At 58.3% G+C, this 23,173-nt stretch overlaps 1 protein-coding gene across 1 annotated transcript in view; it reads right to left on the bottom strand.

The window, feature by feature from the left end:
* LOC123033611 (L-gulonolactone oxidase-like) overlaps positions 1 to 23,173 on the bottom strand; it is a 36,575-nt gene that overhangs the window by 7,014 nt on the left and 6,388 nt on the right. The window contains exons 4-7 of the mRNA XM_044450302.1: positions 22,063 to 22,157; positions 19,722 to 19,812; positions 13,941 to 14,126; positions 814 to 921 (exon numbers count right to left, since the gene is read on the bottom strand). Coding sequence (XP_044306237.1) covers positions 814 to 921; positions 13,941 to 14,126; positions 19,722 to 19,812; positions 22,063 to 22,157 — 480 coding nt within the window. The remainder of the gene's footprint in view (positions 1 to 813; positions 922 to 13,940; positions 14,127 to 19,721; positions 19,813 to 22,062; positions 22,158 to 23,173) is intronic.

A 23,173-nucleotide genomic window follows, 5' to 3' on the forward strand; every position in this document is an offset into this window, starting at 1 on the left:
GGTTTTAACATCCTGCTGCCTTTCCAAATACATACATAGAAACAGAGCGAGACAGAAGGGGTCTCCCAGGCCATCTAGTCTGACCCCGGCACCAGCCGGCTCCGCTCACGACATGCCCACCATACGCAAATACGCAGGTGTTCCTCTTCCGTTTTGGTGAAGCTTTGATAGGATTTACCGGCTTATAACTGCTTTTATTTTATTCTGTTCTGAATGCAAGGTTTGTATGTGATGCTTTACTGTGTAACTACATTTTATGGCTTTAGGTGGTGCTGTGTGAACTTACCTAGGGAGTCTTCCCACGTTCAGCCAAAGACTTCCTGGCTCATAGCCCCTGTGTAAGCAACTCCTGCTGTCTCCCCAAAGTGGGGGCCAGAGCACATTCAGAGCAGCACTGGGGGGCCAAGTGGCCAGATTTGTAAAGGGGGGGTGCTAGGCTGGACATGTACATGGTAGGCATGTCATGAGCGGAGCCGGCTGGAGCCGGGGGTCAGACTAGATGACCCGGGAGACCCCTTCTGACTCGCGCTGTTTCTGTGTTTCTATATTCTGAAACCCACTGTGGAAGAGTTAAAGGTTGTGCTGCAGCTGTTTTCTCAGGCTGAAAAGCTGCAGAATAGTTCTTCACCTGTAAATTAACTGCATTTAAGTCCTACCTAGCAGGGCTGTTGGGAGAAGAGCAAAGGTATGCTCTAGGGGAAGCCCCACTGAAATGAGTGGGGCTTGCGCAAGCTCTCGGGCCTCTTGCCCGTCCCTCCTTGGCCATTTGTTCCCACCCATTTCTAGGCTCCTCGTGCAGTTTGAGGGATTTACCTTGTTGGTGTGGTTCTGGTAGATGACGCTCACATTTTCACTGTGAGGAAACCAGAGGAAACGGAAATACTCCGACTTCTTCAGGTGGCTCTCTAAGTTGTCCAGCACCTGGAAGAGGCAAAACCTGAGAGTGACTGGGCTCATGTGTAAATGCGGGGAATGATACTGCTCAAGCTTCTAGTCCTGAAGGGAACGCTGATGGGTGCAAGTTGAAGAGTTCATTTCCACATGCAGGGTTCTGCCAGAAACCTGGTTCCAGCGTGGGTGCTCCCTGACAGAGGGTGCTGGCATTCAAGCTTCTCTGGAAACGGTGGTCCCTGACACCTCCGGGTTTCCCGTGGCAGCTGGCTGGCCACGGGGGAACCAGATGCTGGGCCCGAGGGATGCTTGGCCGGGACAGGAGGGCTCCTCTGGGGTCCAGGACTCAACTGCCTGCACACTGAACAGGTGCACACCCGTTTGCACGACTGAGTGTGCGGACCAGCCCCTGGTTCCTGGGCATGAGTCAATTTGACTTCCCAGTTGCTGAACAGAGCAGTGGTCTGAAAGGAAAAGGGCATCCTTACACCAGATGAAGCCCTGAAAAACTACTTTGGGGAGGAGGCCAAAACTAGGGATTAATGAGCCAGCAGCAAAACGGATGCTTTGGACACGGAATTGTTTCTTACTTCCAGGAGAAAGAAGAGAGGAAGACAGGTCACTTTGAGATTTAAAGGAGTGTAAAGAGAAAGAGAAAAGAGAGACAAAAATCAATATTGATTCTCTGTGTCACAAAGGACGATTAGAACAAGGGATGTTGGCTGCCAACGAGCGACAGATGATTAGAATTAAATATACCCTCCTGCCCCGTCTGCCTCACTTCTGGTACGTTGCTTATTTCCTAATGAGCTCTGTGGGTTTTTGATCCTTCCTGACCTGTGAAATGGAAGGCAGGCTGGGACAGGGACGGGTGGATGGTCTGGAAAGGCCCGCCGAGCGGAGGGGGACTGCGCAGCTGAAGTGGTCCGGGGCTCGTGGAATCCCAGAAGAGCCGAGTTGGAAGGGGCCTCTGAGGCCATCGGGTCCACCCCCTGCTCACTGCAGGGCTTCGGGTTCAAGCATCCCTGACAGATGGCTGTGCCACTGCCTCTTGAATGCCTCCAGGGTAGGAGAGCCCTCCATCTCCCTAGGTCCTTGGTTCCAGAGGTTGGCTCTTAGGCTGCATTCACACAACCGAGCAAGCAACCCTGCACAGTTGCCATCATTCATGGGATTTACTTGATCCTATGTTATCATGGTTTCCATCCTCCCCATTCAGTCCTCCCACTGTTGGCATGTATCCCATCAGCCACTGTGCCTGGAATTCAATCCCAAGGTGCATCACTCCCTGCCTATGTTGCCTGCTTCTTCTTCACTGGTCCACCATAGAGGCTGGATGGTTAGACTGGCTCTGCAATTGCCACTCTTTCCAGAGGACCCCATGGTAGTAGTTGCTTACCATGGATGTTTGGCCCAGAGAAGAGAAGACTAAGGGAGAGCTGCAAGCACTTGAAAGGCTGTCACAAAGAGGAAGGCCAGGATCTCTTCGCGATCCTCCCAGAGTGCAGGACTCGGAAAAATGGGCTCCAGTGACAGGAAGTCAGATTCTAGCTGGGCATCAGGAAACCTCCTTGATTGTTAGAGCAGCCATGACCTGGGGAGGCAGTGAGCTCCCCCACCCTCGCGGCTTTCCAGGTGCAACTGGACAGCTGTCCAAGAGAGGTGGAGAAGCTGGGATCCTGCACTGGGCAGGGGTCTGGACCCCATGATGGCCCTCTGGCCCCTTCCAACGCTACTAGTCTATGATTCTATGACCCCAGAAGTCACGATTCTGGGTTCAGGCAACATGAAAAACCATGGAAGAAACTGTTGTTTCTTATCATGGTTTCTAAAGACCACGCTTGCCACTGGGTTCAGACAACAAGACAGACCAGCGTCAGTAAAGCATCACCATGGCATGCCATGCCGTCTGAACCCAGCCGTGCCGTCCCCACAGGCGAAGGGCCCAGGCTGCAGGACCCGCTTGCAGCTGCCCAAGGACCTGCTTCCTTTTGGCCTTGGTCTTGCTACTAAGATTTCCTGCCAGCCAAAAGAACCACGGGATGAGAGAGCTGCCTGGAAGGATAATGGGTCTTACACAGGTGCAGAAATACTTCTGGCCAGCAGGAAGGGCTTTTGCTGAAAGAGACCCAGTCCTTGCGGCTAAATGTGATCTTGCTCACCTCCCAGGCCAGCCTTGCCTAGCCATGAATCACGGCCAAAGGAAAGACTGAAGCCCCGCGCGGCATCCACTCCCCCCCCCCCCCCCCCCCCCCGCAGCCGAGGACGCTCCGCATGAATACTGCAAGGCTCTGCTTGCTCGCATGTTCCCTTCCGCCTGACTGGGCTCGCCGACATGAAGGCAGGAGATGGGGCAGCAGCCTCCGACACGCAGAATTAATGGGAAGTTAAGAAATAGACGCCACCTCTCTTTGTACGGCCTCCACATGGGCAGGAATTGCGTGCTCGGAAACCCACTGCAGGCTCGCCGCTTATGAAACATCTTCATTTTCAAAGGAACTTGACTCGCACCTCATACCTGCCTGTCGGGAGCTTCAACATCAGTCACTTTTGAGCTGTTCCCGGGACCTGTTCTCCCCGATGAGATGGGGCTCCCCGTGGCTTGTTTTCTGACCTGAGTGGGCGCAGAAGACACCACCGGGGCATGACGTGGTCAGCCACTCGACCCCGATGCCTCCATGGGAGACGGGGCTGTGCGGCCACAATCCGACAGCTGTGGTTTCAGGGCGGTGGATCTCCCGGTGCCGAGACAAAGAGATCTGCCCGGCTGGGCCCCAGGATGCTCTGGCCAGAGCTCCCTACCAAAGGAAGCCTTGCGCAACCATTTGGCCCTGCCGCCGCACACAAGCGCCTGAGGGAGTGCAGAGGGACAGCCTAGCCCAGTCTCCCCCAACTCAGCACTCTCCCGATGCTTCAGACTACGACTCCCACCCTCCCCTGCCGACAGGGCAAGTGCTCTCGCCACACCTCGCCTGGTTTCCCCAACCTGGTGCGCTCTAGATATGTCGGACCACAAGGCCAGGCTGGCTGGGGTTGATGTGGGTTGTGGTCTAACATAGCGGGAAGACCGGCACGGTCCTTCTCACGTGGCAACGCGATGAATATCTGCGCAGACGGGTATCCACTCCGACTGCAGGGCAAGGTTCCTCCAACTCAAGAATGCGGGAACAAAGAGGACCCGAAGATTCCGGCTTGTGGGAAAGCGGGCATGGGAGGGAAAGGATCCACCTGTAGCCCTTCTGCTTGACATCCTTGTTTTCTTCATGCGGATGATGTTTTATATTTTTCCACTTTTTTGCTTTATATGCAGAATGCGCTCCAACGGAACAAAGCTTAGGGAGCCAAGGTTCCATTTGGATGCCAGGAAGCACTTTCTGACAGTTAGGACCCCAAGGGTGTGGAATGGGCTTCCACGGGAGGTGGTTGAGGCCCCATCGGGGAGGGTGTTCAAGGACAGGCTGGACATGCACATGGTGGGCATGTCATGAGCGGAGCCGGCTGGTGCCGGGGGTCAGACTAGATGGCCCGGGAGGACCCTTCTGACTAGCTCTGTTTCTGTGTTTCTATGTGTCCAGATTGGAGGTACAGCTCAGACAGAGCAGCTGCTCAGAACCAGAGCTAAGACTGCTTATCTCTGCTCTCAAATGTTTGCCCCACACAACTCAAGGCAAGGCAAACTGGCGGTGGGAATTCCCAGGGGGCATTTGATGCAGGGAGCCAGGGCTGCCCACCCAGGCATTGGTGAGCTCTCAGCCACTGTGGGCCCAGGGCAGCGGCTCACCTGAGAATGTCCGAGGCGGTCTTTTCCTGCCTGCTGAGCACGCATCGCATCGTGGAGCAAGAGGGGGAGAGAAGGGTGGGCTTGGCCTGGTGGGGCCCTTCTTGGTGGCCACCCGCGCATGCGGTCTCTCCCAAGGCCCTCTGAAGCCTGAGGCCAGGACCAGCTTCAGGCCTTGGAGGGGCTTTGGAAGGACCCCACCCGTGGCCCCCGCCCTTCGTGCCCACCTTTTGACACACGTCGTCCCCGGTGGCTGCCGCTCCCTTCTCATCACGGACAGCAGAGAGTCAGCACACAGGGCAGCCACGGCGCCCGGCCCGACTCCCCCCACCCTGCCACGCAGTGGCCTTGCGAAGGCAGGGGGCAGCAGCCCAGGGAGACCTTGCCGTGGGCCCCCAGCGGGGCACAGGCTCTTGGCCGGGGCCCGCCCCGGCCCACCTGGCCTTGAGCGCAGCGGCTCCACAACCTTGGCCAGCCTTCAGCTCTGACTCGCTGGGAAGCAGGGTCGTTCCGCCCCAGAACCAGCTCCAAGCTTGGCGCCAGAGAGACGCAAGAGAGGTTTCCCTAGGCCCATGATGCCGACTCCAGTCCGTTGCGTCACGTCCTTCCAACCAGAGCGCTGGGCTGCACCGGATCCGCTCCTGCCGCCCTGGGCTCCCCTCGCCGCCTCCAGCACCACCCAGACGGTCTCAGCGGCCAGAAGGGGCCTGCCTCTCGCGCTCCCCTGACCCTGGCCTGCACTGGCATGTGGGGTCTGGCATCACAAACATCAGGAGCTTGAAGAACGAGGCTGGAGTCAGGGATGTCCCTGAGCCGGGGGACAGGGAGAGGCCGGATGTTGCTGGCAAAGAGAGGTGCCTGATTGCTTCCATTTGTCCTGCAGATGCTCCCGGCTGAAGGTGAAAACGAAAGCCGAAAGCCGTGACTCAGAGAGGGATGGCGGTGCCAACGCTCTGCCTGCCTTCCTGGCAGCTCGCGCCGGAGCTGGGCTGGGTGAGTCACAGGATCGCCCTGGCTTCCGCGCCGTCCTTGGGTCCAACGCAGGAAGCTGACGGAGTCATCCAGGCTGAGGGCACACTAATTAAGTGGCGATTTGGCTGAGGCTGCGAGATGCGGGACTTTTGCCGCCATCGAACGTCTCTTGAATCCAGAGACATTCCCGCTGCCGGGCGGAATACCGGGAAGGCTGGTCTCGGGGGTGGCTTGGTGGAATGCAGAGCCGCCAGAGCCCCTTCCTCCGTCACGCGCCTTGGTGCGTTCCTGCAAGGCAGGGGCTCTTGGGCCAAAGGAGCAGGGGGATCCCGCCGTCTTAGGAGAGGGTGAGTGGAAGGAGCCCTTCCCTCCTTGCTTACCTGGGCCAAGGGAAGCCTGCTGGGGCCGGCCAGAAGCTCTGTGACGGTGATTCATGCGCAGTGGAGGGAAGTCACCCCTGCAGCCTGAGGACTCCTGCTTGCGTATAGCCTGGTGAGGCGGATCCATTCCTGGAGACGGAGGTTCCCGCAGACTCCTGATCCCGGTGCCCACCGGCCGCCTGCCGTGTTTGAGGTGGTCCGCCTCTGATGAGGCCCACCAGGAGAACTGCTGGTTGTGGGCCCCCGACTCATCGGGTTGGCCCCTGGGGCCGGTGTGGGGTCGAGGGCCCCTGGCCACGAGCCCTCCATGGCCCTCTCCGTGGGGAGAGGCAGGTGAGCAGGGAGGCGGGGGTGGCGACAGGAGCAGCGCGCCCAGAGGCCATGGCCCGGGTGGCCCCGTGGTGGCTGGGCCCTCTGCGAGGCCGGGTCCTCTCTCGGTATCCCCCTGACGATGGAAACAGAGTGCAGGGCCGGAGGCACCGTCCCGGACTGATCCGGAAGGGGTGGGGGGTGTTCCCACGGGGCTCAAACCTAGACCTGCCCTGACTTGAGGTCAGATTTTGCTTAGTGAGAGGCAGAAGACAGAAAGGTTGGACAGCTGGACGGATGGCAGCTCTGCAGCAGCTCTCCAGCAGGGACGCCTCCAAGGCCGCAAGGCATGTGACGGAGTGGAAGGCCATGTCGGCGGCCAGACGGGGCTCGTGGAGGGTGGTGCGCCTCTCACCCTTCGCCCCTTCACCAATTTCGTGATTCGAAGCACCCTCGAGCGGCTTAGAGCCACTCCGGGGCAGAGCGTTTGCATCAGCGCTGTGGCACCGGGGCGAAAGGAATGGATCTTCCCAATGGATCGTCTCCAGAACAAAATGGCGACAGGCGTCCTCCAATGGCCCTTCAGATGCTGTATTTATTTGTATCCCGCCTTGTTTCTTTTCAGGGAACTTGAGGCGGCTGACACAATTCTCCTCTCAATCTCATGCTTGCAACAACAACCCCGCGAGGTAGGCCAGACCAGGAGCCCAACCGTCACACTGGCTCTCAACTGTGTGTGCAACTCACACCGTGTGCAGCATCTGAGGGCACGTTGGGGGCTTTTCTCTGGGAGCCCCTTCCCACGAAGGCGCAAAGGGGGCTGCCAGGATCTTCCCAGGGCGGCCCACCGCACACCTGCACGACAGGTTAAGGTGGCATCCAGCAAGCATTTTATCTACCTTCCCGCTCGGATTGTCAGGCTGGCTCTTCGGAACCTGCGGTCCTTTCAAGTTTGGCTGTTGTGGCCTTTTTCTTGCTGCATTTCATATCCTGGCCACCCTCTGTGACTGTTTGGGGGTTTTATGATTGCAAGCCAGTCCAGAGCGTCTGCCACTTAAACAGTAGATGCATTTAAGAGTGAAGTGGCCAAGTCTGCTGATGACAGAAAACTTTTAAAGATAATTAAAACCAAGGGGGATTGCGAGGCGCTCCAAGGGGGCCGTCCAGGCTGGGGGCCTGGGCATCCCAGTGGCAGCTGCAGTCGGGTATAAGCAAGCGCAGAGTCAGGGATGCTGGGGCAAAAGACCCCAAGTTCAAGTCTAAGCTGATGGGGCCGGAGCTGGCCAAGAACGAGCAGGAAAGGGATCTTGGGGTTCTGGTGAAGAGCTCAGTGAACATGCTGGTCCAGGGCGCAGCTGCTGTGGAGAAGGCCAACTCCAGGCCAGACGTAATTAGGGAGGGCACAGAAAATCTGGCTGGCAAGGTTAATCCCCCCCCCCCCGCCCTTATATGAATCTTCGGTGCCACTGCACTATGGGCATTATAGTGACGAAGGGGCTGGAGCAACCCCCTGCAGGGATCTGTCGCGCGATCTGGGGTCGTTTGGCTTAGGAAGAAGAGTGAGTAAGCGAGGACGATCCAGGGGCCCGACGTTATCCCAGGCATGGAGGAAGCAGGGACATTTTTCGCCCTCTCTCAAGTCCACCGAGGTCACGGCCCTGAAGCGGCCTGTGAGGAGATCCAGGAGGGGGCAAGGCAGCGCGTAGACGGGCTGTTGGGCTCGCTCCTGCAAGGGCCGCTGCCAGATGGTTTTGAAAGGGGCCGGGCGAGCCCACCGAGGTGGAGCCTGTCCAGGGCAGCTGCCCATGACGGGTTTGTGCTCGGCTCAGAGGCAGTGGGCCTGGTGGGGAACATGGCAGGCGGTGGTGGGCTGCTGGCCTCTGCCCGGCTCGTGGCTTCCCACTGGGCCTCCCGGCTGGCACTGCATGAACAGCCACGCCGGACCGAAAAGCATTTGCTCTGCACCCAGGGCTGGAGAGCTGGGTTGCTGTGTGCAGCGCGCTGGAGAAGAGGCATCCTCGGGACAGGGGGGCATTTCAAACCCAGGCAGAAAAGCGACAGGCAGATGAGGAGCGGCGTATCTTCTTCTCTTCCTGCACACACACTTATGAGGGGAACGGAGCGCTAACTGTTTCCGACCTGGGAAGACAAGTAGCAGGGTTTCCACGCGCTGGGCCCGCTGGCTTTCGTCTCCCCCTTCCCCAGGCAAAACGCAGGCTTGGATTCTCCTCCAACTCAAACAGGATGTCATTGTTTTAATAATCCAAATGGATTCTTTTTTAATCCTTTAAAACCTCTTCCATTTCTGCGGCTGGCTCATTGTATAGATTGTTCTTTATAAATTCCACATCACTGGAAGCAGAGAGTCAGTATCAATGGAAAGATGCAATTAAATGAGGGCTTTCCAGAAATCTTTGTCATTACCCTCTTTGTGAAGTGCTTGAGGCAATGGGAAGGGAAAAGCTGACAGCACAAATTGGACAGAGCGAAGGAAGACGAGGGGAAAGACTTTGGACAACGGGGGTCCAGGGAAGGCGGCGAAGAGGCAAGAGCCGGTGGAGGGCAGGAACGGAGCATCTTCACGTGCATTCCAGTGCTGAGCCCGCGTGCAAAATCGGGGTAACGAGACCCATAATGCTTTCGTGCCAAAGGAGAAACAGGGACAGGGAAAAGGGGGCAAGCCCCCTTCCTCCGAACTCAGCCCCTTCAGCTGCAGCAGAGGAGATGACGGAAGGACCTTGGGGGGAACAGCTTCTATTGAAAAAGCTGTTTCTTAGCTGGTAGAAAATGGTGTAACGAGAGCTGGGAGAGCCGAGGAAGGGCATTTTTGAAGTGACAGGGCCAGCGGAGGCAGAGAACTCAGGCCTGCGAGCCAAGAGAGGCAGCATGTCCCAGGGACTGGCAGCACCAGCCTTTGGCCACTGGGCGGCAGCTGGCGGTGAGCAGGTGCTTAGATTCCTCGCTGCAAGGCTGGAAAATTGCTCCAGCCACGAAGCTGGGGGGCCCCACCTGGACCCCCTTCCGTGGGGAGGCCTGCACTGGCTGCCTTTCCACAGCATGAGAGAGACTTCGGAGGAGGGCTCCCGAGGGCGTTGTGGTGGAGCAAGAAGGGATGGGGCCCACGCAGGCGTTGCATGTCCGGCACCTTCCCTCCCGCTCCGAAGTGCCGCTGCGAGGCAGCCGAAACCAGCCCTCAAGCGCTCTGAAGGATGCAAAGAGCGTGAACCCAGCCTCCGGCTCCACGCCCCTGCTTGCCCCAGCACGCCCAGAGGGTCACGGGCTCCCCAGAGGGGATACCCCCCGGCTGGGCTTTGATCTGGCCACGGAGGCTCTGTGCGCAGCGCAGCAGCTTCAGCCTCAGTGCGCAAGGCCAGCCGGCCTCTGGCGACTTGGCTCGGCCTCCGGTCAGCGTTTGGGAACTGCACCGGCTCTCCTGCCGCGAGCGACAGGGCGGTCTCCCCAGAGGAACGGGCCACCTCGGCTGCCGGCAGCGCTTTGCCAGGCCACTGACAGAAGAAGCATAACCCAGGATCTATTCTGGGCTCCGGCCTGTCTCCAAAGATCAGGTTTCCAAAAGCCAAGCGGCACCCCAGGGAGAGACAACGCAGCACAAGTCCCTCGGGGAGGAGTGGGGCTCCCCCGCCACGCTGCCCTGGGAGCCTGTCGGAGGAACAGCGCGCCTGCGACCATCCGGCCTCTCTGGAAGCCAGGGGGGCCAGGGCAGCAGCCCCCCAAAGGGCATTTTACTGCCCGAGGCAAAGGACAAGGCGCACCTCAGCTCCTGGCCTGTCCGCATGCAGGAGCTGACGGGGCCGGCAGGTGAGCCTCACCTCAGCTCCTGGCCTCCTGCACACCTGAGGGAGCAGGTCAGTCCAGGAAGCCCCCCTTTGGGCTGTGCGGCAAGCACAGCTCTGCCCTTCAGCAAAGGGGGAAAGGCCCGTGCCCCGAGGCTGGTGCCTGCGGCCTCTGCCTCACGCTGCCCCACGCAAAGCACCCTGGAAGGGCTGGGCGGCAGGGCCAGAGGAGCCGGAAGTCTGCCTCCCCGGCGCAGAACACGGGACGTGACGCTGAGCAGCGCCTCCCCAACCTGACGCCCCCCAGATGCGTCGGATCACACCTCCCATTATCCATCGCCAGGACGGGATGATGTGAACCGAAGTTCTGTCATCTGGACAATGACAGGCCAGCCGGGTCCGGGTCAGACCGTGGAACCGGGACCAAGAACACCCGGGCTCAGACCCCCACCTACTCACGGAACCAGGGGGGTAAATTCGGGCCGGTCGCTGCCTCTCAGTCTCATCTATCCCACTGGGTAACGGTGAAGACGAAACTTGGGGGGGTGACCCATGGCTATCACCCTGAGCTTCTTCGAGAAAGCAGGGGCGTGCAGAATCAGGTGCGGCACGGAGAGAACCTCTCCCTCTCCGGGAACACCTGAGCCCAGCGGAGCCACGCCAGGGAAGCTCGGTGGGGAATCCAGAGCCGCTAAAAGGAACCTGTCGTTGCACAGCAGGGAGTTCAGCTGCGGCATGTGGCTCTGGAGGTGCCGAAATGGGCGTCTTGAAATAGGGCCTGGGCACATCCGTAGAGGCCACCCGTGGCTACCCCTCCGGATGCCTGCGTGCCACCTTGGGGGTCCCGGGCTGGGTGGCCGTGGGCAACGGAGGCGGGGGAATTTGGGCGGGAGAGCTGTCACACTCCTAACCTGCTCTGTACGCCACACGTACTCAAATACTCTTGTTTGATGGTGTCGCTTAAGCCATGTATATATAAGCAAATATATATAAGGAGCTAAAATGGACACGCACCACATGCTTCGACACCCTCCGAGCGAGATGTGAAGTTACTGCTAGTTTCTAGCAGGCCTCTGTGCGGATATGCAAAGACCAAAATAAAAAGGGCTGGGGTAATGCTGTAATTAGGCAATCACATTAATTAATTTGCTGGATTTCTTGATAGGCCGCATCTCAAGAGCGAAGGCGCCGAAGATCAAGGGTGCTAAATATATCCCGCGTTTGGGATGAAGGTGAATTTTGAAGATTGCAAAAGGCTGGTGGAATGCTTACATTTGTATATTGATAAGAGGAGAAATATTATGAAGGTCACGTTTTTTCTTTTAAAATAGCTGCCCAAAGCAGCCCGAACGCCTATTGATTTCCCGGCAAGACTAGCATTTGATTTGTGTCTGCAGATATGAAAGGAGATTCGCAGAAAACATCAGCATTTTCTGAACTAGGGCAAAACTCAGCAGAGGCGGGACAGACCCTGCAATCCTCGATAAGTCTACTCAGGGGGAAGTTCCGCTGCATTCGGTGCAAGAGGCTTCAGATAAGTCAGGGGGTGCAGCGGGACCCGCCTCAGCAGGTGTGGGTCTGGGTGTCACAGCCCCACCCCCGGCTGGCGGCCGTGGCCTCGCTGGGGCGATCACACACGCTTTCGGCCCTGCCAGGCGGGGGTGGTTCTGGGACCGCAAAAGCTACGCTCAGCAAAGCGCTGGTCGAATGACTCCACACAGGAGCGCATTAAAAGTGTGTGTGTGGACGGGGAGGGGGGTATGGCCCCTGCTCCCCTCCAAGCAGCGCTTAAATGCAGCCAGCGGTGGGCGACCGGGCTTGGGCGTGGGTTTGGCAGCAGGACGGGCTCCCACCGGCTGCCCATCGCCGGCCGGAGCCGCAAGCGAGCATCAAGCGCTGCAGTTGCCAGCTGCCGCCTTTGCTCTTTAACAGAGGTGCTCCTGTCTCGCCACTGCTGCCCCACAGACAGGTCATGGCACAGGACAGGGGCGGGGGGGGTGTGACCCACAGATCATACCTCCCCCTGCCCCGACGGACAGCAAGATGGCCCCCGGCTGGGGAAGGCTGCTCTGGGTTGAGGTGCTTGGGCCATACTTTTCTGGCGCCACATCATGCCTGACATGGGTGGATGCCACCGAGCCCAAAGTCTGCCTTGCTCCCGTCGCGTCCCACCGGCCCTGGGCTGCCGGCTCCCTCCCAGAGGCTGGTTGCCCCCTCTGCACTAGTCTGTGCCCCAGGCGGGAACGGAGGGCCAAGGCAGCCCACCCCTGCGGTGCGGTCGTGTGCCGTGCCCTTTGGCTGGGGCTGAGCACACGGAGCCCCCCGCGCGAGGCACGACAGCGGCCGCGCATACAGAAGGCCCCCCGCCCGTTCCCGGCATCAGCAGGCCCTTCCCTGCTTTCCAGCACCTGCCCACGCCGACGCTCCCTGGGCCGGCTCTCAGCTGGCCGGGGCTGGCAGCCACTCCACGCTTGCGGCCCTGCTGGCCTCCTGGGCGAGAGACCGGAAGGGCAGGCCCTGAGGGGGCGAGCCCCGCTCCCCAAGGAGTCCCCCGTGGCCGGCAGCTGCGTGGATTCACACCGACCAAACCAGTTCCATCTCGGCGAGAAGCGGGTCTTGAAAAGCTAGTGGGTCTCGGGGTGCGAGTCTGGGCATGCTCAGGCAGAGGAGTGCCCAGGGCTCCCCAGACTGCCAGCTTGTTCAGACCAGGCCACCCCAAAATTCTTGGCACGTCGATCCCAGGGAGCGATAAAATGTTCCTCGGGAGACGCATCACCCCTCAGCCCCAGGCGCCATGAGGATTGTGGCTGCACTCAGAGGAAAGAGGGCCTTCCGAGGGGGTCCCCTTGACACAACCAGGGGCCAGTCCTGCAGCCCCACGAGTCCGGGGCCGCAGCACCCCCAGGCGGCTTCATTCACCCACAGACCCCCTCCAACCCCACCAAAGACTGCCCACATCAGGAGCCAATGAAAGCGGGCAGTTTTAGCGCTGCCTCTGAAAGAACGCACGCACGTAAAGAGGCTTTCTTTCCCTTCTTTTCCAAAACGCCGTGCCCGCTTCAGCTGAGATGAATCACCCCTGTCTCCCCGCTACCCAGCTAGGGGGCTTCTGGACAAGGCCTTTATCTTGAAACTGCCCTGCTCGGCCATGGCCTTTCACGGGGTGGGAATTTCACACCGTGCCACTGTCCACTTGAAAGCCACGGTGCTTCCGTTTTTCAAATTTCATGCACAGGGAGAAAGCCCTGAAGAAGGAAATGGGGAATAGTTTCGCAATACCTTTGGATCAGCAGGGCTAGGAGCTCTGTGCTGGTTGGCACCCGAGAGTCCAACCCAAGGCATGCTTAGGAGAAAAGCCCCAGAGTTCCTGGGCTGCCCGGGGAATGCTGGGAGTCGGGATCTTTTGCCGTCTCAACAGGCGCTCTGAGTCTCTCTTCCAGCCGCCCCCAACCTGTTGCCCCACAGCCATGTCCACCTGCAACTCGCCCCTCCGGCGCACACGCCCCCCCTGCAAAGCCATCATTGCAAACTCTGAAGCACAGCCAAGGCTGCATGGAAAAATCCACCTCCAAAGCCTCCCTGCAACTCACTTCGCCTCCCCACTCAAGTCCAGAGCTTCACGTATTTCCTAGAAAATGAAATGCATCAAAACTGAGCACAGGAGGGAAGACGATTAATTAACTAATGGCAGGGCACGCTGGCTGAACGGGCGTCGAGGCCTCCGTCCTTGCCAAGAGCCGTCCTGTAAAGGCTGCATTTTTGCAAGGCGGAGGGACACCCGGGTCTCTCGAAAAGGCGCTCACGGTTTGCCCTCACCTCATGCAGCGTGGATGGGAAGGTGGTCTCCTGCAGGCAGAACTGCGGCACGCACTGGAAAGTGACGGTGAGCACGATGCCCAGGCAGCCCAGGTGGACGCAGGCGGCCTGGTGCAGGTCCGGATTCACCGTTTTGGAGCATTCCAGGATTTCCCCCGAAGCGGTCAGCAGGGTCAAGGCCACCACCTGCCAGGGGAAGGTTGGAGAAAGACGGGGTCTGCTTCAGGTGGTGCTGCAGACAACCCGTGGCACGCACCACCCGAGCTCTGCGTTGCGTTCAGCACGGAATGCGTTGCGCACTGGTGTGTCCATCCCGGGCTCCTCCCGTGAACGGAGCCTCACCCGTGTCCTTTTCTCTTCAGAGGAGGCTATTTTCCCCCGCTGCACCACCAAATCCGAGCAGCAAACTGGGCTGCAAGAAAGGCCAGGGGTGCAGGTGCCCCGCGAACCCTATGTCGGCCTCCTCCATCTAAACCAGGGCCACGGAGCTGGCTTTCCATACCGTCCACCAATCCTGCCATCTTCCGCCTCCCTCGTTTCCTATGCAGCCCTTGCGGGAACATTCGTGCGCCATGAAGTTGTGCGATGTGAATTGTCCCCCAGACCAAAGTTTGTGTGAAATTTCTACCCGGCCAAAATTAAGGTGTAAGGTTTTGGTACTAGTCTAGAAAGCCCTGCTAAACTTACCTCCCACCTGGGGGCCTTCCAGCCGCAACTGGACAGCCACCTGAGATGGATGGTTTGGCCTGGAGACCGACGCTAAGCAGGGGGTTGGACCTGCTGGCCCACCGGCCCCTCCCAAACCCACCCTCCCAAACAAGAGGCCCCGGTGGACTAGCCCCCTTTCTGGGGAACCCCCTGCCCCTGGAAGTCAGGTGCGTGCCAGCATCACCTGGTTTTCTGCACCTCCTGAAGCCATTTTTATTTCAGGACGTTTTCTTGCTCTAGCGCTGGTTTTATCGATCTGGTTTTCAACGTACTGCTCTGTACGTTCACTAGTTTTATCTTTTACTGTTCACCACTCCAGTATCTCTGCACTGAAATAGGGAGCAGGATATAACTCTTGGAAATAGATAAAATAAGAAATAAATCAAAACCAGTGACTCCTTGGCAGGATGACCATACTCCAAACTGGTAACTTGATGGCTTTTAAAAAATGGTTCTTTTGCATCAAAATTTTAAGTCAAAACCTGGTTCCTCCCAGGAGCACAGCTGCTTCCCAACAAGGGTGCTCGCCCCACGCGGGTGTCCCCACCCCTGCGTCTTCCGTCTTTTTCCGAGGCCAAAGCGCTGCGACAAAGAGACCGACGGCCTGCAAAGCCATGCGCCTGGATGGTGGAGCTGGGTGCCCGACCAGGCGTGGCTGCAGGTTTCCTTCGAAGTGGGAACCCACGGGAGCCAGCCTGGGAACTATGGAGTGTCCGGGGACTGCCCGGAGAGACCCTCGGGGCTTCCCCTGCCCCACTGGCGGCATCCTGGGGCCTAGCCTGCCCCAGGAGGGGCTTCTCCAGGGCCTGAAGTCACAGCTCTGCTCAGCCCCGCCTGGCTCCTCTGGGATGCCAGCTCTCAAGATCTTCCCCGGCAGATGCCAGCAGAGAGCTGAGGCCGGGCCAGACTCCCTACCCGGACCAGGCTGCCAAGCAAACCTTCTCCAGCTCCACGTCTGCTTTACTCGCACCCTCACCTGCCCGCCTGGACGGAAATTACTTTCTGGTGTCCTGATGGCCTGTTTGTACGCCAGCTCAATGTGGACCCACGGCGCAGATTTGGCTGCGTTCCCCCTTAACGAGGGTGATGCTAGTGGTGGGTTCTGTTTTCCCCAAAGGGGAAGAGAAGGCGGGGGACAAGAGCTTGGAGACCTCGAACCAGGCATGGCAGCTGCTGGCCCTTCCCTCTGGATAGGTAATTTTCGGAAGAGACAACAAGCTCCAGGGAAATCACACAGAAGGTAATTGAAAGAGCCTTCCCATCGCTCCGCAACGTTTGCAGCTGAGCCGTCTGTCCTCTCCAGGTGTAGCCACTGTCACTGCCACACATGTCCGCTCACTCGGCGCAGAGCTCTGCATCGCTCACAAGCTTGCCAATTGTTTATTTGTACGCACAATTATGGGCAACTGCTCCCCCCACCACCAAACTCTTGCACCTCGGTCCAGGGCAATTCACATTACCAACCTGCAGCACTTGTGGGTGTTCCTGGAGGGGCTGCATGGAAAAGAGGCGATGCAGAAGTCTCAGTCGCAAAAGGTGTGGCCTCGTTCAGTGCGGTGCGCAGTGGCTAAAAGGCACTGCAGAGCAAGGGGGCCGGGGGAGCAGCCCCCCACGGGGAGGAGCTGCAGCCTCTGGGATTCTTTAGCACTGAAGAAAGGCAAGCAGCAGGGACTGGGGAGGCCCACAGAATGAGGCCACGAGTGGGGAAAGTGAGTCGGGAGAGACGGTCCCCCCCTGCTCATAATAGCCAAACCCAAAGGGGTCACATCCCCTGAAGCTGACTGGGGGTGCGGGGTGGGGGAGATTCAGGGCAGATCAAAGAAAGGACCCCTTCGTACAGTGCAGAGTGAAAAGGCACCCTGCTGTCACAAGTTTTAATTAATGTAAACTGGCCTTCCTTACAAGGTGGCTTCCAAGATCAGCACAACGCACAATGGGATAACGGGGCGGGGGGGGGGGCTGTTTTGCTCTTAAATCCGGCTCCTCAAACACACCCTTCCCTCCGACCACGGGGGCCTGGCGCCTTCCGGGTTGCGTGCGCTTTTTCCGCACCGGAAGGTCGAATTGCCTCTCCTAAGGCAGGGCGAGTGGGGCTAGGAGAGGCGGACAGGTCGGCCCCTTCGGCCCCCCCATCTCGTGGGAGACCCCAAGGGAGCCCCCGAGGGGGGCTGCCGCCAAATGGCACGGAGACCCCCCAGCCTGAAAGAGCGTCAACCTCCTTGGATCAAGGCCGCCCCCCCCCCCTTGCAGGGACACCGGCCACGCAAAGCAATTTCCCTGGAGCTTCCCGCAAGGGGCACACCGCGCCCCTCGCCCCCCGCCCCCTTTATTCGCCCCCAGCCCCGCCGCCCCGGGCCGTGTGCCCCTGCTTTCCCGCGGGCCCCGTGGCTGCTCGTCATTCACGGGTTTGCACCGTGCTCCGTTGCCGGAAGGCCGTTCAGACAATCCATTTGCGCCACCCCCGCGGTGGGAAGGGCGATTCGCTTTGCCAGCGGCCTTGAGAGGATGGGAACGACCCCGTCAAATGGGGGGGGCGAGGGGCTGGCAGGAGACCACTGCGCCCCACCTGAGCAGGGCAGCCCCGATCCCCGCTTCCAAGCCCCTCGTGCCAGGGGGACCCCGGCCCTGGGACGCGCCAGCATTTCCGGCCTGCCTCCGGGGCGCCTTTGGCCCTGCGCTGGGACGCGAACGCGCCCGATGCCCGCGGGTCCAGTTTCATCAGGACAGGGTGCATTCACCTTGCAGGCTCCCGAAGCCCCTGCTGCTGGAAGGCGTTTCACTAACCCGGGCCCCTCAGATCTGAATGCTGGCCATCCTGGCTGGGGCTGATGGGAGCTGAAGCCCAAAGCAGGCACAGGCACCTGGTAATAGCTCAAAACAGCTCCCTGACTTTGGGAGGCAGGAGAGGTGCGTGGCCCTCCAAAGTCCCGACACCCCACCTCTTCTCCTCTTCCAAGGAAGCCAAGGGGCTCCTTCCTGTTCTACCTTCCTCCTTTCTTTGGTCCTGTGAGCCCGAGTCCTGAATCTTTTCAGCACCCAGCACCTGCTCTGGAGGACGCCAGCAAAAAATGGACTTGCCAGGGCCCTGCATCAGTGGGGTGCCAGCCCCACCTCCATCGCACCCCCTGCATGATGGAGAGCATGTGACATGCCCAGAAGCCTGAAGGCCTTGCAAAAGAGGGGTCTGCCTCTGCCCCCCTCGCGCTGCCCAGTGCTTCAAGTGGCCCCCCAGCTGCTTTGCCCCTGTCTCAGGCAGCGGGTGTCTTGGGCCAGCCCTGGCTGTGAAGGCTTGGCTCGCTTCCTGCTCCACACTTCTCCTAAACGCGCCAGTCCAGAAAGGGGCAGTAAGGCCCCAAGACCAAAACCTGAGCCCAGAGGGAGCCCTGCAGGCTGAGCTCAGCCCCCCCCCCCCGCAAGTGGGGCACGCCTGGATTCTCGAGGGCAGCTGCTTCTTGGTGGAAAAGTGAGTGGGAATCGACCCATACGGGGAGGGCCAAATGAGCCCACTGCAGCTTTCTCTCTGGCACGCTGGCGCTTGGTGAACTTACCCCGAGATGCCCTCCCTCGCGCCCACACTCGCTTTCCACCTTTCCCGCTCCCATTCCTTGATTTCTAGGGGGATCTGCCCAGCGCCCGTGAAATATGGCAGTTCTCTTTGCATATGTGAGCAAATGTCCTCCATGAATACTTGGAGCAAGAAAAAATGATTAGAAAATACCTTGAATGCATTTTCCAGGCACCTTAAATCTAGGAAAGGCTTCTAATGATCCCATCCCTGTCAAATTACCATCTGCTCGACTTATTGTTCTCTTGCCACTTCACTGATCTTATCGGACTCGCCCCATTTTTTAAAAAAGATAAAGACACATCGGTTTATATGACAAACTTGTTTGGCTGCCTCGGCAAAAAGCACTATCACAAAATGCTGGCTCTGGGATAGCGAAGTGTGTGAAGGACGGTGTGAAATTCCTGCCTCAAACTGCATGCGACTACCCTGGCTTCCGGCACTTGGCCCAGATCTCTGTGGGGCTGAGCGAGTTTTACTTGGGGTGTGGGGCAGCCGGGGGTCACAGGGACGCTGCGGCACTGACACTTTTTCTCCCGGCATCTGCCACCCTCTGGTACATCCCTTCTCCCTCTGGGCTGAGCCGACATCCTCACAATTAGGGATGTCAAAGAAATTCGCACCACACTCAGATGGGTCAGGATTTCTGGGAGGCTGCCCCACGGACGCCGCAGCAGACCGGCGTTCCCAGATTGCACAGAGCCTGCGGGGCTTGCAGAAAGAGTATTTCACTTCACACCATTTTGCACAAATGTAGCCACAGAAGAGGAAACGCACTGAACAGAAATGTACAGTAAAGTGTGCAGATCAGCAGGATGGGAGGACCTGTGCCTTTGGGGCCAATCTGCTCGTGTTTGGGCATGCAAATGCATGCAAATTGGGTGAATCATGGCGGCCCAATCCCCCCCCCCCCCCCCCGTCTGCTAGATTCTCGCCGTTTGCCCTTCTCTCTCACAGTAGCCAGGCTGGGGCCTTTGAAACGGATTTTCTCGGCACCCGCGTATTGCCCCTCGTTGCAACATGAAGTATATCGCAGCGGCTTGGACTGGAAATGGCAAAGGCAGCGGAAACCCATCAGCTTTGCGGAAGGGGCTTCCGGAGGGAGAACACGGCCGATACAAGCTCCATGATTCACCCACGGGGCTGGATCTCTGAAGTGCCCTTGTGTGAGGTGGCCAAGGGGACATCTGTGAATTTGTGCCTGGCCACTGGGCCGCGGGTGCCATTTGGGAAGCAGCCCTTTCATGACCAGGGAGCAAAACTTTGGTTCCGGCCGGCTCTGCTGCCATTCTGGAGAGCCAAAGCGCCACGTCCAGGTGTGCGAATGCCACTGGTCCAACGCACCACCAGCACGCCAAGGCGTGCCCGGTGAAGGCAGGGCATCGGGGGTGGGGGTGGCGGCCTGGTGTAGCTTCGAAGTGCTCCCTTCCCGTCCCACAATGCCCACCGCAGCCTCGGGGAGTGAAGGACAAGCCCTGCCGTGGGAAGGCGGCCCGTGGCAGTCCTACCTGTGTAGCCATTATGCCGTGCTTGATCCCCGTGTTGTGGGTCCCTGTGCCGATGACCCCGGCCGCTGACACATCCGAAACAGCTCCTAGACTGGACCCAAAAGAGACGGGGAATGAGGCACACGGATGCAGAGCAGCAGCCACCGTCATTCCCAAAGGGAGCTGCCGAGGCACCGAAATTAATGAATGTGACATTTGGAACAAAAGGCGATTCGTCGCCACCTGCTCCGGGTCCTGAATCTGCCAAAATGAAAGCCAAGCACGTGTCACAGCACGTCAAGTCAAAGGGAACGAGTACCACAACAAGAAGGAACCTCGGATGGGACGGACAGCAAGCTCTAATATTCCAAAAGTGCCATTCAGCTATTATTTGGAAGGAGGCTTTGATATAGCAGATGTCGAGACAATTCTGAATGTCTTCAGAATTATTGGACAAAAATGGTGGAGAAAAGTTCATTCAAGCCAGTTCAATAATGTTTGGGTACACGGACTCACATGCAGTGTTCAGGCCCATGGAAATCAAATCTATCAGAATCAGTATGCAAGCAAAATGGTCAGTTTTTATTAGTTTCCGGAATAATAAATCTGAGGTTGATGTATGTCTCAAGTTATGGTTTGTGTTACTATAAGGAATTAAAGCCTTCTGTAGTTTTGTCACATTATTTTGTTTATAATGTTGCAATGGAGAAATCGGTGCCAAAGCAATGCATGCAGAGAAAATCTGTATTTATCTTGGTTATTTTATTGCCAGTTCAGTTTTTCAATGTGTAATCCTTTTAGATTCTCTCTGTGTGTTCTTCTAAAGAGGCATTAATGAACTAATTTTAAAAAGGAAAGACAGTGCTCTGGAGGACAATTCACATGGCTGATAATAAAGCTCCCGGATTCTTCCAGACTTCGCATGCATTTATCAATTTCTGGGACAAAAGCATCCCCATGCATGCAAAATTAGCAGGTTCGCCCTGCCCAGCATAATCCTCAGATCCTGTAAAATATGGGGGGGGGGTCCCCCCAATCCCATCCATCCCAAATCAGTTGGAAAAGAGCTTGGGGGGGGGGGGCAAGGATGCCTGGATCAGCCCAGAGGGACCAAAACGCAACCTGAGCTTGCATTCAGATGAAGGATTCTGCCTGGGGGAGACTCTCCGGTCGGTTCAGAGGGGATTCGGTCTTGCTCCCCACTGCAACGCAACGCAAACAGTCCCCAACAGTTCCAGGATGGGCCAAGCGGGTGGCGATGAGCACAAGCAGGACCTCGAGCTGCCGGTGGGGCAGGAGCAACGATCCAAGGGGTGGAGCCTCTTCCTGTGAGGAGGGTCACGATGGCGGGATTGTCCCGCCTGGAACAGTGGCAAGGAAGGCGAGATGCCCCCAGGCTGCCCGGGAGGGTGGCTGCTGGGCGAGGGCGGACAGGGAGAGCTTCTCCGTTCTGTCCCTTTGTGTGTGCACCTGATGGGGGATCCCTGCCGATCGGTGGGGATCCCGGGCAGATTAAAGGAAGGGCTTCTTGCACTGTGCAGAGTGAGTGAAGGAATCCACTCGCGCAAGAGGTCATCAGGGCCACCAATTTGGGCAGCTTTGAAAGGGTTCTGGACAAATTCGTAGAGCAGCGGCTACCAGTGGCGACCAGCCCTGATGGCTCACTGCTGGGCACCTCCCCTATCAGCAGCAGGACGCCAAAGCCCAGCAGCTCCTGGGGCACACGGGTGGGAGTGTCCCCTGAAAGCTCATCCTGCTCTGCAGGTGGTGCGTTGCACTCGGTGGGCCTCAGGTCTGATCCAGCACGGCCATTTGCCTCCAAAGGGATCATCCCCAAAGCCGGTCGGTGGGAGATAGAAAGGAAGGATGTCAGGCATTCATCATCTGGACAGCTCTTGGACAGCTTCAACGGGACTGGACAAATTCATGGAGGGGAAGGCCATCCAAGGCTACTAGTCCTCATGGAGACATGCCACCTCCAGCATCAGAGGGAGGGGGCATGGGGGATGCAGCACCCCAGCCCTTCTTGGGGGCTTCTCATTGGGTTGGCCCCTTCAGGAACTGAAGGCTGGCCTGGATGGACCCCTGATATGATCCAGCAGGGCCCTTCGTACGCGCTTGCTCGCAAGGAAGCTTATTTTGCCTTGTACCTCAGGGCCAAGCCATACATGTCAAGGAGGGGTTAGCCCGTTTCAACTGAGAGAGGAGGCTTCCGCAAGGGACACCCCCCGCCCCAGCCCCATTCAAACAGAGGGGGCATGACCACTCCTCCATTCGGAGCCGCTGTCCCCCCGCACATGTGGCCAAGCCAAGAGGCCGATGCCGGTAGCAACTCCATCTTGGCACAGGCCCTCAGACGCACATGGGAAGCGCCAGGCCGTGGCTGCTCAGCTGCGCGTTCAGGTCCGAGAGCAGGATCCCCGCTTCAACCGTCACCTGCTTCCGCTCTTTGTCCACCTGGAAGAGATGCAACGGCAGTTGTTTGGATCAAGCACCCGGCTGGGTGGATGCGTCTCCGAAGGCCGTGGGCACGAGAAACAGTTTCCGTCGCTGAAGTTTGCCTCTTGATGCTGAGTCACTCGTACAAAGCGGCCTGTGACATCGGTTGCCTAAGCGGACGTCTTTACGAGGACGCTATTCCTATAAACTGCTTTTTCAAATATAGCGTCCGGCTCTTCTAGACAAATCTGGCCTGCTTAGTCTATTTCCCCAGAAGCTGCTATTGTGTTTACCAGCCTCCGTGCTCCTTGGAGGAGAGCTGTGCAGGAGCCCCTTCTGTCTGTGGCAGAGCGCAGCCGCAACATTCCTGCGACCCCCGCAGGTTTAACCAGGGCCACGTGAAGGGACTGTGCTGCGTTCACTGCGCTGGGAATGTGACCTCGCTGCAGAAGGCGGAGGCGCTGGGAAGGAATTGGCCCTCGAAGGGCCCTCAGGACCTGTGAGGGCTTGTTCTTTCTGCTTGATTCACTATGCACAGATTTGGTGGAGCAAAGGGGGTGGGGTGGGGGTTAAAAGGGGAACATGTGAATTGAGGGGATGTTCAGGAGGAGGAAGAGAAGGAGAAGGAGATGATGCAGGAGGAGGAGGAGGGGAAGGAGATGATGGAGGAGAAGGAGGAGGAGGAGATGATGGAGGAGGAGGAGAAGGAGAAGGAGATGATGGAGGAGATGATGGAGGAGATGATGGAGGAGAAGATGGCGGAGAAGATGGAGGAGGAGGAGATGATGGAGGAGAAGGAGAAGGAGATGATGGAGGAGATGATGGAGGAGATGATGGAGGAGATGATGGAAGAGAAGATGGAGGAGGAGGAGAAGGAGAAGGAGATGATGGAGGAGATGATGGAGGAGAAGATGGCGGAGAAGATGGCGGAGAAGATGGAGGAGGAGGAGATGATGGAGGAGAAGGAGAAGGAGATGATGGAGGAGATGATAGAGGAGATGATGGAGGAGATGATGGAGGAGATGATGGAGGAG

This window comes from Varanus komodoensis, unplaced genomic scaffold, assembly GCF_004798865.1.
Source record: "Varanus komodoensis strain SLA01 unplaced genomic scaffold, ASM479886v1 scaffold64, whole genome shotgun sequence".
Lineage (NCBI taxonomy): Eukaryota > Metazoa > Chordata > Lepidosauria > Squamata > Varanidae > Varanus > Varanus komodoensis.